General features: G+C 49.9%; 1 protein-coding gene and 2 pseudogenes across 1 annotated transcript; 1 reads left to right on the forward strand and 2 right to left on the reverse strand.

Annotated features, from left to right (window-relative positions):
* Positions 1–919: 919 nt before the first annotated feature.
* Positions 920–4501, reverse strand: LOC117847191 (uncharacterized; annotated as a pseudogene).
* A 2001-nt stretch (positions 4502–6502) lies between these two features.
* LOC117839476 (uncharacterized) lies at positions 6503–7775 on the reverse strand. Its single transcript, XM_034719818.2, has one exon. The coding sequence runs from the start codon at positions 7639–7641 to the stop codon at positions 6676–6678; it is 966 nt and encodes a 321-aa protein (XP_034575709.1). The 5' UTR covers positions 7642–7775; the 3' UTR covers positions 6503–6675.
* A 356-nt stretch (positions 7776–8131) lies between these two features.
* On the forward strand, positions 8132–9782 carry LOC117847201 (hydroquinone glucosyltransferase-like; annotated as a pseudogene).
* Positions 9783–15594: the final 5812 nt, after the last annotated feature.

Consider the following 15594-nt stretch of genomic DNA (forward strand, 5'->3'; position numbering starts at 1 on the left):
CTACGAGTCCTTACTTTCTCTCACGTTATTATTCGCTTATTCCTAATATGTTGGTTTCGCTTCACAATATGTTGGTGCGTTGTCCTAGTATAGTAGAAAATATTTGTGGGTAGTTTGATGCCATCTGTTTATTACGTGGGACCCACACATGGAAATAAAAAAATTATCGCTTAACCTCCGCTCTATCCATTCATTCGATTTCCCCTGTACTCATTGTTATCCAGCCAGTCGCCGCCTCTTCGTCCATCAGCACCACCCGCATCTTGCCCCATCCTCGCCGTCACCGAGGCGCTACGCATCTTGCCGTCCTCGACGTCACCCAGGCAAGCGTTCGTCCTCCCCGTGCCTAGCCTCATCCCCGCTTCAAGCGCTAGGCCACAGCGCCTCTGGCCGCCATGAGAAGGAGTGCGTTCTCCTCTTCTTCTTGTTTCCATCCAATTACTAGATGTGGAGGTCTTAGTTCTGGATCCAAAGGGGATGGACGTCATTGAAAGGGGGTGTGATGTCCCGACCTCTGCCCCTATTTGCGTTGCCTGCCGACTGCCGCTGTGCCCCCCTCCCCTGACACCATGCCCTCGCTAGCACATGGCTCTACTTGTTGACTACAAGAAGGCACTCGGCTCCTTATTTCCTTTCCCCTTCCTCCTTTCTCCTTCACCCCTTAGGTCCAAGTGGTGGGTAGGACGTGCAGCCCGAGTGAGCAGCTGCCCACCAGAGCGAGCAACAGTAGATCAACACTCTAGCTAGTCGTTTCATATGGATATAGGGCGTGGTCAAATCCCAAAAGCCAATGTAAAATCGTATGAAAGCGATGGATGGCTGGTGATTGATGACAGGTCAGAGGGTAGCTGACCACCATTATTTGCTAAGCAATGAAAGTGAAAATAAGAGGGGAATGTGTCGATCATGGTATGGACGACTAGAAGCTACCGTCATCCATCATCATGATCTCATTCAGCCCGTCCCAGATGTCCTGCTCCTTCAGCATCGGCCTCGCGCTGTGCTGCTTGGCCGCCGCCGCCGCCACGTGCATCGGCAAGGACGCGTTCGACCCGCAGGTCTCGTGCAGGCTCTTGAGCAACAGCTGCGGCAGATGGTGGCGGCAGCGGTACGTCGAGGTCAGCACCCAGGAAGGTGCGGGCGCGGGGCCCCCGGAGCTCGATGGCGGTGATGTCGTAGGCACACGCGGCGTCCTCGGCGGTGTCGAAGGTGCCGAGCCACTTGCGCATGGCACGGTGCGGGTCGCGGATCTCCACCGCCTACTTGCTCACCCTCTCCCTCCGCTGCCGCCGCACGCCATGGTACTTGCTCACCCTCCCCCTCCGTCGCCGCCGCCATAGCTTGCCCACACCCCCGGCGACGGCGGCACGGCTTGCGGACGCGAGCTACTCTCCTCTGTCGTCATTGTCGCTGCTCGACCTGTTTGCGCCGCACGTGGTGCAAGCACACGCCGTGGGAGCTTCAACGACCAATTGCAGTAAAGTTTGGGGACCTTTTTGCTGAATCGTCAAGACATATTCTAAGGATTGCGGCTTGATTATGAAAAAGTTGAGGGACTATTTTGGAAAACAACCACGACAGTTGGAAGAAACAACCGCATTTAATATTAGGTATAGATATATAGCAAAACAGCCAGTGTTGTTGCTACAAATAAAAGCAATGTATATAATTTATAGTAATGATGATTAATTTTTTAAATATGTGACATATATGCATTTTATGTATCTTTCTATGCATTTTTTAACAAAGAAATATTTTCTATAATAATTTGATCACATTAACAATAAATATAATCTTCTATAATATACTCTGTTGTGGACGTCTCTCCGTGCGCCTAGGCCACCGTTGGCTCCGGCGGTGTCAAGGTACGGCTTCCTAAAACCTTGGTCGCGTCTTTCTCCACGGGCAAGAGGGCGAGCTCCTGCAGCGTACCGCCTTCCGTGGTGCTCTTGTCCTTGGTGAACGGGGAACACGCCGCCGTTCATGTGGCTACCAGGCTACCAGCTCCTCTCCCACGACGATGCCAAGGACACGAAGAGTAGCGATGGTGCTCGAGTATGGCTAGAGTTATGGCGCGGGAGCTGCAGGAACAACGATTGCCCGCGCGCGGCGTTGGGTCTGCACCTTTTGCTACCTCAGCCTCCATGGATGCTCCGGGACGACACGGCGGATGAGGAGGACTAGGGGGGAAAGAGAGAGGGAGGCAGGCACAAGCGGCAGCATGGAAAAGGGTGGTGATACGGACGAGAAAGAAAGAACTGACACACCGCGATGAACACCTTGATACAAGACTATGGACACCTTGATTCAAGACTATGGGTTGACTACGAAAGATAGAAGAAACAATGGTACTTTGTATTGTAATAATATGTATCAGTAGCAGCAGCATAGAACATTAATCAATTAAGAGCCTGTTTGGATCCGGTGTCCTGAACTTTTGAACAGGTCACATCGGATATTTAGATACTAATTAGAAATATTAAATATAATCTAATTACAAAACTAATTGTACAGATGGAGTCTAATTCGCGAGACGAATCTATTAGCACCATATTGTCAAATCATGGACTAATTAGGCTTAATAGATTCGTCTCACGAATTAGTATAGGAGTTCTGCAGTTAGTTTTATAATTAGCTCATGTTAGTCCTCCTACCCTCCTAAAATTTAGTACCTTGTATCCAAACACCCCTTGGATACGAGGTGCTAAACTTTAGCAGGGTCACATCGGATATTCGGATGCTAATTAGGAGGACTAAACATGAGCTAATTACAAAACTAATTGCACGTATAAAGTCTAATTCGCGAGACGAATCTATTAAGACTAATTAATCCATCATTAGCAAATGGTTACTGTAGCACCACATTGTCAAATCATGAACTAATTAGGATTAATAGATTCGTCTCGCGAATTAGACTCCATCTGTGCAATTAGTTTTGTAATTAGACTATATTTAATACTCCTAATTAGTATCAAACACCCCCAATTCAGACCGAGAAAAATAGAAGTTCAAACAAAATACTCTGTCTAGCTCAATTGACATTTACAAGTTATAGAAACAAGAATCCAATCAGGCAATCATCTGGATATCAAATTCACAATACAAGCTTTGGAACGAACCCATGGTGCAGAATCTCAAGGGACCAACACAAATCGACAATGTAGAGTATGGTTCTGACCAATCGAAAGATCGATCTGTGACAGAGAGGAAAAGGGGACGGGGACTGTATGCAGTCCCATGAAAGATCGATCTGTGACAGAGAGGAAAAGGGGACGGGGACTGAACAGTTCAGCAATCTCACCAGCAGCCAATGAAAAGCCGCACGATGATGAGGAGATCGTAGCAGGGAGCTAACGGATCCACGCGAAATCTACCCGGGGACCGGCGTGAGGGAGCTCCGCTGTGGACATGTGGGGCCTCCAGCCTGACGAGCTTCGGACGGAGGGGGCTGTGGGCGGCACAGACATCGGAGGCGAGCTTGGGGCTTGGGGCTGAGATGGGCTTGAGCGGGGGAGTAGCTGACGCAGCGGCAGCCACGCTCGAGCGGGGGAGGACTTCGTCTGAAGGACGACGAATCGGCGGCGGAAAGGCTCGAATTGGCCGGCAGCACTTGGGCTCAAGCAACGAACGGTGGGCGGTGTTCGAGCTCCCTTATACAGCCAGTGTCCGCCGTGAATCGGCCGCGGGGCACCATCAGCTTCGGTTTCTGCCTCATCTGCTCCCCAGTCCAACTCATCATCATTAGTCATGCCCTTTGAGGCCTCACCATGGGCTTCGCAGCTTCACCTTGGAGATCTCGTAGGACAGCGAGACCCTGGTGGGCTTGGGCTGCAGCGCCTAGGCATCGGAAGCCATCCCGCCTGACCTCTGCTCTGCGGTGAGGTGGTCGGCGACCGGTGGTGCAGGCGATCGGAGGATGGCGAGGGGGCCGGCGGCGGCGGACGGCGAGGTCAGGGAAAGGGACTGGAGGAGGAGGGCACCGCGACGGGCGGTGGCGCGAGCAGCCGGAGGATGGCGAGGGGGCCGGCGGCGGACTGGAAGAGGATGTTACGGAAGCGGACTGGAAGAGGAGGTCACGGGAGGATGGGACACGGACGGGTGGATGGCACTGTTACCTTTTAGCAAAAATGGTCTAATTCCAAGGACTGAGGTTTGATTACGAAAAAGTTGAGGAATTTTTGTACAAAACAACCACGATAGGAAGAAACAATTGGTCCTGTTCGCTTCAGCTTATTCAGTTGGCTTATCAGCCACCAAATAGTGTTTTTCTCTCACAACAAATCAACCGTTTCAGCTTTTCAGCCGGCTTATAAGCTGAAGCGAATAGGTCTATATTGGGTATAGATATAGACATAGATATAGGTGTATTTTAAAAGTTATATATTTATAAAAGTCTAAATGAATGGTAATTTAGGAGGAGGGAGTAATAGGCTATGCGTTTGATAATGTCTCTCATCAAGACTCTTACGATGTTTTTATATCTGTTTACCTCCAGCTCCATCGGGGCTTGACGTTCTCCGTCGGGCCGTCTATGCACTGAACATGATGTAATAAATAAAGACGAGAATTTTTTTTTCATCATTGAAAAAAATATAAAAAGAGTTTATATGCTTCGAAGGAAAAACTTGTAAACAATTCGGGGATCAAGTAGATGAAACCAGGTGGAAGGAGGACATCTTCTGACAGGCCCATGTAAAAAGTCAGAAGAAAGCAGCCCATATATGTACCGGGCTCATCCTAAAAAAAAATAGAAAAAAAATGATTCATAGGGATTATCAAAGAATTTCGAGCCAGCCAACAAGCGGGAGCACAGCAGTGATTGTGATCCAGCAGGCCTTACCGACTACTGATAGTATGTCATGCTTGCTGTTCAGATAATACAGGAAACCTGGCAGTAATTTCTAAGCGAACAATCCAGTATTCCAGTTCACCCAACAAATACGCATTCCACTTGGAGCCTTACTTCTTCTGAGTCTAGATTGATTCGATTATTAGTTAAGCCTCTCTTTGTTTGCTGGGTCTCCATGTTGAATCCAATCTGTTACATACTTACATACCATCACAACGAATTTTCTCCTCAAGGCTGTGGTCGCAGTCTTTCCCTTGCTATATATCATTCCTCGTATCCTTCAAACCATGCCGTCTGATATTCTGATCCTCTTCTATACATTATTTACCCTGTTCCCTGTTATGGACTGCTCCCTCCATCCCAAATTACTATTACTATTTGTTTTGACTTTTCTACATATATAAGTTTAACTATGTATCTACTATCTAGATATAGTATATATCTAGGTGCATATCAAAATGTATTTGTATGAATTAAGAAAATCCAAAACGAATAGTAATTTGGGACGGAGGGAGTAGAATATTGCATTTTGGCAACCTCAGCTATGATATGTCCCACAGAGTCAAATAACTAAACAAGCTCAAACTTGTAAGCCCATGAGGCCATGAATATTCACTGAGAATTAGCACAGATCACTAGTTGAACTGCAGTCTGCTCTGGAATGAACCTGACCGGCCATGGAAAGTTATATAACCCCTTGCCAAACTAACTACATTTGCATCTGCAAAAGATCAGCTAGGAGTCTAGAGCATGGCAGCAAGTCAATTCCTTATTTCTTGGGAGAATAGATCGCTAAGCAGCAAAAAAGCCATTGATCTACAGTTTAGCAAATACAGAATGAATGCCATTGAATAAAACAGTTCAGGATATCAGCTGGGCACAAAACCATTCGACACAGCAAACAAGTTAGATGAGTTAAACCTTCTATGGACCCTGGAGCCTGGACATACCAGGCCTCAATTCATGGGATCGTTGCCAATGGGGAACAGTCCTGTATAACAGTTCACAGTATCCAATTTGCCGAAACTGACAATGAGCTCAAGACAAAAATGTTCTGCATGACCAACAGTAAAGAGAGAACCTTTTAACTTGCTTGCTGTTTCATAACAAAATCTTAACAGCTGACAACCTTCAAACGAGGGTATGGTAATGGACACATTCTGGCAGCTTTTCGAGATTGCCTAGAAACCCCTTTAGAGCATGGCAAAGATTGCAGCTAAACTTAGTGCGGTTGAACTGGAAATCAAGGAATGACTGCCAGCAACTGTTGGATCTATCCAAGCATAGCACCCTTTATGACTGACTTTCCGAGGTTTCCAAGCAAATCGAAAAGAGTAACAGAAAATATCCCTGGAGAACAATTATCAATACTAGGTGGCATATTTGGAAGGAATACAGCAGTGTATTTCCCAATTGACCACCTCACCCCCACTCCAGGCTACTCTGGTTTCCTTAGTTCCACCAGTTTATACCCTGTGGTTATTTGTTATGTTGTTTCGCCATAGAACAAGTTGTGGTGACCCATGTTTACGGCAGATATTGATCATTGTGTAAACTGTAGTTACTTCCTACTAGTAAGCAAAGGTGTGCTCTTTCCGAAGTTAATTTGCACACCTAATTTGAGGAGGAAAAATGGTAAATGGAGTAAGAAACTAGTTGAACTTGACAACATTTATTGACATTATTCCAGCCTCCTCAGCTCATTTGAGGAGATGATTCACAATTCACATGTAGTTTGTATTACTATGACCACCACCCAATGCAAAGCTGATAAAGAGAAAACAAATGTTACAAATCACCTGGTCTATCGAATTGGATTTGCTCTGCTACATGGCTCTGGGATCGGTCCCGAACGGCCAGATGTAGACCATCTCGTCCCAGCCGGTGCTGGCAAGCAGCCCGTCGACAAGGACGCTCATGTCGATTCCGGCGACGAACTCGGTGTGGTGGTTGTACCTGGCGAGCAGCGCGTCCTCGGCGCGGTAGTCCCACATGCAGACGGTCATGTCGTAGGAGCAGGACATGAGCATGCCCTGGCGGTGCGGCGAGAAGCGGACGCGCTTGACAGCGTAGCCGTGTCCGGCGAGCTGCGTGATGGGCGCCCGCGGCGCGCGCACGTCCCAGACGCGGATGGATTTGTCGACGGAGGCGGTGGCGAGGATGGACGGGTCGTACTTGTCCCAGTCGAGCGAGAGCACCTCGTGGTCGTGCGCGGGCAGGATGAGCGTGGGCGCCGGATCGCGAACGTCCCAGACCCGCGCGGTGCGGTCGCCGGAGGCGGAGGCGAAGACGTCCGGGTGGCGCGCGGACCAGGCGGCGGCGTAGACGCAGTACTCGTGGCCGCGGAAGGTGCGGACGGAGGCCTGGCGGTCGGGGGACCAGAGCTTGAGCGTGTCGTCCCAGGACGCGGAGATGAAGGCGTCCCGGCGGACGGGGTTCCAGTCGAGGCCGTGGACCTCGCGCGCGTGCTCCCGGAGGAGGCGCACGGGGTTCTGCGCCGGCGGGAGCGCGGCGTCGAAGAGGCGCACGGAGCCGTCCCCGGACGCGGCGGCGCAGAGGGACTCGTGGGACTCGGACCAGGCGCAGTCGAAGAGCGCGTCGGAGGTCGGGAAGGAGAAGACGGGGGCCGGGGCGGCGCCGGGACCCGGGCCGGCGGCGGCGAGGTCGAGGACGATGAGGTGGCCGTTGCCGACGAGGCCAAAGTGCTGCGACGCCGCGACGAGGAGGCGGTTCTCGTGGAACGGGCTGAAGCGGACGGAGAAGCCCGGCGCCGGGGCCTTGAACGCCGGCATGGCGGCGGTGGGTGGGTGGATCGGCCGGCGGATCGGGAAAGGGGGACTCGGGTAAGACTTGGATTTTATTTTTTTTCCTTTTTTCTTTTTTGTTAAATCGTTGTGCCTGTGCGGTGTTCTCCTCTGGCACACAAATCCGGACGGGGAGTGGTGTCTAGAACTGCAAATGGATGCTGGCGTACTGGGCTTGTATTTGAGTGGTATCGTACAAATGGGCTTTCTGTATTAGCTTTGTTGTCCTGGCCGAGAAAAAAGAACCAAATACAGGCCCAGTCGATGCTGCACGCTGCAGGGCCCTTCCTCGTGTGATACTTGCCCAAGTCCCGTATGCCACGTGCCGCTAGGCTGCCAGCCTTCACCGTCACCGGCCGACCTCGCGCTAGCCGCTAGGCAGGTGTACATCCCGCCGCCACCCATCCACCCCTGTCGTCGTTGAACCAAATACAGCACGAGGTCGCGCTGCTCCCATCGAAAGATCAAGCAAGGGAGAATGGCGCACGAGAACGACTCCCCGCAACGATCGATGATGGAGTCGTCGACAACCAGCGCAGGCGCGCGGGCGCGCGTCGTGCTGGTCGCCAGCCCCGGCGCGGGCCACCTAATCCCGATGGCCGAGCTGGCAAGGCGCCTCGTCGCGCACCCCGGCCTCGCCGCAACGCTCGTCACCTTCGCCGGCCCGGACGGCGACGCGCTCTCCGCGGTGCTCTCCTCCCTACGCGACGCCGGCGTCGACACCTCCGTGCTCCCCGCCGTGCCGCTTGACGACCTTCCAGCCGACGCCCGCGTCGAGACCGTGGTCTCCGACCTGACCAGCCGATCCGTCCTGCACCTCCGCGCCCTGCTCCGCGACGTTGCCACCACCGCCCCACTCTCCGCGCTATTGCCGGACTTGTTCGCCGCATCGGTGCTGCCCCTCGCTGCCGAGCTCGGCGTACCGGGATACCTCTTCTTCCCCGGCAGTCTGAGCGCGCTCTACGTCCTGCGACGCGCCGTGGAGCTCAACGACGGCGGCGCCGCCGCTGGCGAGTATCGCGATCTCCCGGACCCTCTCCAGCTTCCTGGCGGCGTGTCGCTGCTCCGGGCAGACATGCCGGACGGGTTCCGGCACAGCAAGGAGCCGGCGTACGGGCTCCTCGTCGAGGACTACCGCCGCCAGTATCGCTCCGTCGCCGGCTTCTTGGTGAACACTTTCTACGAGATGGATCCCGCGGCCGTGGAGGAGTTCAAGCAGGCGGCGGAGCAGGGCACGTTCCCGCCGGCGTACCCGGTGGTCCCGCTGGTGCGATCGAGCTCCGACGAAGAAGCCGCATCGCCGTGCATGGAGTGGCTGGATCGGCAGCCGACGGGGTCCGTGGTGCACGTCTCCTTCGGAAGCGCCGGCGCTCTTTCTGTGGAGCAGACGGCCGAGCTCGCCGCTGGGCTCGAGGACAGCGGCCACAGGTTCCTCTGGGTCGTGTGCATGCCAAGCCTGGACGGAGAAAACTCCGACTCGGGGAAAAGCCGCCGCAGTCGCGGCGAGGACGATGATCCCTTGGCGTGGCTTCCCGAGGGGTTCTTGGAGAGGACGAGCGGCCGTGGCCTCGCCGTGGCGCATGTCCGCCGCAGTCGCGCGTGCTGTCCCACCCGGCGACGGCCGTGTTCGTGTCCCACTGCGGCTGGAACTCGGCGCTGGAGAGCGTCGCGTCCGGCGTGCCGATGGTCTCGTGGCCGCTGGATGAGGAGCAGAGGATGAACGCCGCGGTCCTGTCGGAGAGCGCGGGCGTGGCGCTGCGCCCCGCGCGCCGGCCGCGCGGACGACGGGCTGGTCGGGCGCGAGGAGATCGCGGCGGCGGTGCGGGAGCTGATGGAGCGGGAGAAGGGCGCGCCGTGCTGTGGCGTACGGGGGACCTGCGGCAGGCGGCGGACAAGGCGTGGGCGCCCGAGGGCTCGTCGCGCCGGGCGCTGGAGGAGGTCGCCGGCAGGTGGAAGTGGAAGGCGGTGGCGCTTGGCATGGAGAAGGAGCGGCAGTAGCAGAAGTGTACGGTGTACATGCCCATGATGTCACGTGATGAGATGGCCCTTTGTGACCGTCATCCTACTTGTGTCTTCTTCTTGTTTTTTTTTGGTAAAACCGGCATTCTACTTGTTGGTGCGTGGTTGAAGTTTGTGAATGGTAAAGGCTTGTTTTGGTGAGGCGGTCTGCTCTGTTCGTTGCTAGAGGAGCAGCAGGCGAGGACGGCGCCTGCTGCTGCTTCAGATCGTAGCAGTGTTCATCTGCCTTCCGGTCTATAGAAAAAAAAACCGCGGGCAACGTGTGTATCCTACTACCCTAGGGATCAATCAAATTCTAGAATTGAAGAACACTGCACTGGATATGATATGCAGCCGTGTGCCTGGTGGTGGCAAACGACAGCATCCGGAGGCTTTCGCCTAGTGAGAATCTATCGGGGCCTTTTTCTTCGATTCTGTACAGTTTTTAAACTCCTCTATATCAATACATGCCGGGTAGTAATGCCGGCCGCTTCAAAAAAAAAAATTTCTATCGGAGCCTCGGCAGACATCTCCCGCCGCCGGCAGAGAGCCGGAGATCAGCGTACCTCAACGGCGGTATCGGAGGTGGCTGACCATTCTTAGCAGTGGAAGTTCGTCAAGAGTTTCTTTACAAGTTCCCTCGCAGGATTGTTTTGCCCGAGCTAGTAGGGAGGCTAGGAGCAGCAGATAAAATGGGCGTGAGAAAAATGAAATATCATTGACCTTGATGGGCCACCTGATTAGCCTACTTTGTACGGCCCGAATTACGGGACGCTATCTGGCCTGCTTCGCAGCTTCGGCCCAAGAGAGATGCGATCCGTTAAAATTGTGCTTCCTTGGAATTCTTTTTCATTTTTATATTTAATAATATCTGTTTTTTTTTCGAAAACAATCATCTAGAAGAAAACTTTGCAAATCTATACCTATATAGCCAGGTTTCAGGTTGACGTGGCAATCATGCTAAAAACATATCACCGTTTCAAATGGTTATAGCCAAATAAAACGGCTATATATTTCTGGCATCGTTGCCACATCACCTTGCCGCCGTTTCAAATGGATTAGGTTTGAAATCCTGGAAGAATTTTAACGGAGAATATACTGGAATACTCTTAAAGCTAAGGAAACAAATAAAGAAAGAGATAAAAAGGATTCAAAACCCTAGGTACTAGAATTTCTAAGTTGGTGAAACCCTGAAGGCTATTGGAAGAAGAAGCCCAATGGACCACTCCACCCACCTCTTGATGGGAAGTAATCAATCTAGAGTCTAATCGTCGAGACACGCAAACTTCTCGATAAAAAGGAGTAACCCAACCACAATCATCAAGGACAAAACCACCCAAGTTCACCTTGATTGTCAAAGAGATATCATAGCCAAAAGAATCATGAGCACCGCTAAATGTTGGAAAGAGCACTTATCACACAGATGCTCAGAAAAATCATCATACCAAGTTTATGATGAGAAGTGGTCACCCAAGTTTACAACCTTAGATAATATACCTCCGATTCCAAATCCAAAGGAGAAGTATTAGGCAATAGAAACCTATTGGAAGACCAAGGTAGACAACCCAAAGGATAGAAAATATAGCGATGACTGAACAAAAGTCATCATGTATGATCGAAGAATCACCATACCAAATTTAGAAAGTCGGAAGCATATATAGCAAGGGTTTATAAGGAATAAATGGTCCATTATTCAACATGGACATAACCCTGACTATATCCAAAGAAAACAGAAGCCCATCAAGTTACCTCACCATGAGTGGGGTAGGTACCATAAGAAAATGGTAACACAGGATCGGTATGTTACCCATGGATGCCAACCCATGATATAACACAGGGATGGTTGTTGACGCTCATTATTTACAAACTTTTAATGTTATTTAACTAGTATTTTCATTCATAGTAAAGGGGGTTGAAATAACCCGCCACTTGGCACTTGAAATAACCCCATTATTGCATATGTGTTATATTTTGGAGCATATTGTATTTTAGCAAGAAATACAACATAATAAAGGGGGTTTGCATAAAGAGCTTAATGGAAATTTGGACATGGGTTGTCGAGGGAAGCCATCATGAGGAAGGAAAGGACCAGGAGGGCCAGATAGGCCCAGGACGATCGGCCTGAGACCCTCTGAGCCAATTGGCCGAGCCCATTCTAGGGCCTGGTCGACCTCCCATTTCTTTAGTGTGAAGTCTATGACATTGTCTAGGGTTTTTTCACCGACATCGACCCAGAGTCACCACCTACGAAGGACTATAAATATCCCCTCATGAACATCAAGGAGGAGGAAATTGGAGAAGAGAGGCAACACCACGAGAACACCATCGACCACCGCCACAAGAAGAAAAAATGAAGAGAAGATTGGATTTTTAGGAGGCCACACGAAGAGGAGCACCAAGGGAGGCAAAAACCCCCAAGCCGATTAGCTTGGAGGTGCCCAGGCCGATCAGCCTGGGGCTTTCCTACCCCTGTTCGTCGACGTCTTTGGTCCAGTTGATCTATAGGGCGTCCTTTACCCACTTTTACGTCAACATGTGTAAGATCATGGGGTAATACCTCTGTTTATCCTTGGGGTTGTATGGAGATGTTGATTTGTAATTGCCGAACCTTTGTTTAAGATATGTTTTGCTATCATTCATATCTTGATGATGCTCTTTCATGAAAAGGCTGGCTAGCGCTACTTTGGGTTGCTTTATTGCTTACCAATCATCATGCCGTGTTCTTGTCCCAATAGTTGAGTACCCCTGCATAGTGACAGTATTGCAGGAGGGAAAGTGTTGGGCATGGTTCATATCTACTCACGATAACACTTAGCTCTAGTTATTTCATGCATGGCAGTTGCATCTACAAGTGATCCTAGATCCCTAGGACAAGTGTTTAATCTATCTTGTCTGCACCCTCTACTCTCTATCTGCTTGATATCAACTGCTTAGTTCTTTTGTTAGCACAATCATGTCTTATACAAAGAGCTTTCGATTACACTGATTAGTGCTTAGTTAAGCGTGCAAATCCCTTATTTCATGGATTGGTAAACCTTGGGGGAATCTCTAAGGAAAAAGCTACAACTGATCCATGCGCTTGCGGTTCACAAATTGGCATGCTAACTGCCATCAACAATGGTACTTGTAAATATTAACTCAAGAATAGCATATCCTAGTGATGGTACATTTGGTACATCTCACGGGAAGATATGTAACCATCCAGGTAAGAGGAAAACCTGGAAGAGTATAGTAATTCCTGGATGACAAGATATAGAAAAGATATAGAAGTATCTAAGAGAAATCATATATTAGATTAAATGGAATCCTAATTTGAGTCTCCTTAAGTGGGGTAGTAACCTAGATGGAAAAGGATATCAAGATTTAGGAACTTGAGGGTCAAAACAAAACAAGAAAAAAATATCCACCATGCAACACAAGGTGGTTAAAATGTTGGGTGAATTAGGGAACAATGGAAAATGAGTAAGAAAAATAAGACTTCCCACCCCATGGATATAAAAGACAAATTCCCTGAAAGTTTCAAGAGTATCCAAGTTGACACCCCTACGCTCAGAAGATTGATAAGGAAAAGGAAACATTGGATACAAGAAAATGGCACGAGAATGGTATAAGAAACTCCCGAAGAACACCATGGTACAAGTAATATGGTACAATGACAGTGAAGAAATCAAGACCCCATTAAAACCTTTCTTCCTAACCTCTCAATCTTGAGGACGAGATTCCCTTAAGTGGGGTAGACCGTAATCCCTGCTAATTAAAATATTTAAAAATACAAACTTTTATTTAATTTTTTCTTTAAATTAAAAATATTTTCCTTTTCCTAAATATTCAAAACCTTTTTATAGATAAATCTTGCATAAAATAATAACATATGTGTTGCATTTGGTTGCTCTAGGAATATTTCCTTGATGATTCTCTTCATGTAATAATATTTGACATTTTCTTCAAATATTAGTTCCATCAAAAACCCTATGCCAAAATTCCTTTAGAAAATCATTCAAATTTAAAGTCTAAACCTCAAAACCCTAGGAAAAATATTTGAATTTTATTCAAATATTAACTTCATCAAGGACTCTACCTAAAATTCCCCTTGAATATTACTCCGATTCAATACTTAAACCCTTGACTCTATTTATACTAAATCCTTCCTTTATCAACTCCTTTAAACCTTCATCTCCAAAATTAATTTCCAAACTCTATAAGAAATGATCCTAGCATCTTTTCAAAAAAAAGCCCCAATTCTATATCCAATCAAAGCCCCCACTTCAAACTCCATTCAAATTTGAAATCTACTTCAAGTTTGAACTCCAAAACCCTTTTAAATAAAAGAAAACCCTTTTTAAACTCTAACCGGCCGCCAACCCATTTCCAACACGTTTTCGTATCCAGCCCGACGCATCCCGCCATTTACCGCGCACGCCGGCCCAATCCACCTATGGCAGGTTCGCCCCAGCCCAGCTGGCTAACCTGCGCCCCTCGCTAGCCCGATTCCCCGTTGCGGCCATCTACAGTGTCGCCGCCGCCGTCACTCTCCACCGTGCCGTTGCACCGATGCACTCCCTCTTGCCCGCAAGCAAGGTCATTCACCCCCTTCATCCCCTATCCTCTTCCGCCGGTGCATCGCCCAACCTTCCTTTCGTCGTCCTCATTCCCTAGCTGTCGTGCATGAAGCCCACTATTCTCAACCCCGCCGGCCCCACCCTTATCCCTCCACGCGATGTGGCCACCATGCAAGCTCCCCACTTCGCCTATAAATAGCTCTCTCCGAGCCCTCCCTGTAGCACACCACCACCACTACCACGGCCATGCTTCTGCCACTTCGCGGCTGCGCTACCTCCCCTCCTCCATCCCTCTCCGAACCCCTCGAGTGACCTCGCCTCACTCTCCTCTCTCTCTTGGCGCAAGCCGCATAGCTGGCAGTGACCAAGAATGCCTTCCTGGTGTGTCTCCAGCGAGTCCCATAGCCGTTCCCGCTCTCTCTCTTAATCTCACGCGCGGGCCTGGGCGCTAACGCCGTCGCCCCACAATGTCAGCTCCCTTGCCATACCGCCTGTGGACGCGGTGTAGTGGACCGCATGCGCAGGCTGTGTAGTCCACCAGCCCCATGGGCGCGGTGCACAACACAGTGCGCTGGGCAACCCTCGCGTGTCAGCCTGTTCGAAATTGCTAGCTGCACCCGATTGTGTACACAAATCTTTACTTAGAGCCCTTTCACTATTCCAAAAATTCACCAAAATTCACCAAAATACTTGGAAATATTCTAAACCTGTCCATGCCTTCCTTATCCATTGTTCATCATGTTCAAGCCTTTTTCCAAAATACCTAGCTCTTACATAATAGAAAAACCCTATTATGTGTACACCAAAAATTGCTTTTCCATCCAATTCAATTCTAAAAATCCTAGGAAAATTTCTTTAAATATCTTAGGGTCATCTAAACCTATTCCAACACTTACTTTTGCATTTGCACCTCATATGATCCCTTGGCTAGCTTGTCATCGATGTTACCTTTCCTACAATAGGCATCCCCCGCCCTGGAAAGGTCTACATCACGGCTACAGACTAGTTAAGCTATCCTTTTAACCAGGTTACATCCAAGTCACTATCAATCATCTCTTGCCGTAGGCGCAAGCTTGGGAGATGAGCTTGAGAAGACAAAGATGTAATCTAAGCCCTCCTCAACACCTAATCTTGCCCAGCTCTGCCTGTCGCCCTGCGACTTACTCATAGCATCAGGTCAGGTCAAAGAGAGTCCGTCGTGCAAGCTCTCTAGTTTTCATCCCACTTGATCTTGCTCGACCCCACCTGTTGCCATGTGACTATCTGCTAGCACCAGGGTTAGGTCGAAGTGGTGTCCGTCGCGCAAGCTCTCAAGCCCTAAAACCTAGTGCCGTAGCGGCACCCAGCCCGTCGCTCTGTGCAAACCCGTTTCCAAGGAAACTTG

The sequence above is a fragment of the Setaria viridis genome, chromosome 1, assembly GCF_005286985.2.
Source record: "Setaria viridis chromosome 1, Setaria_viridis_v4.0, whole genome shotgun sequence".
Lineage (NCBI taxonomy): Eukaryota > Viridiplantae > Streptophyta > Magnoliopsida > Poales > Poaceae > Setaria > Setaria viridis.

Bases quoted from the DNA above. Each gene is read 5' to 3' on its own strand.
- LOC117839476 (XM_034719818.2), bottom strand. From the start codon at position 7,641: ATGCCGGCGTTCAAGGCCCCGGCGCCGGGCTTCTCCGTCCGCTTCAGC.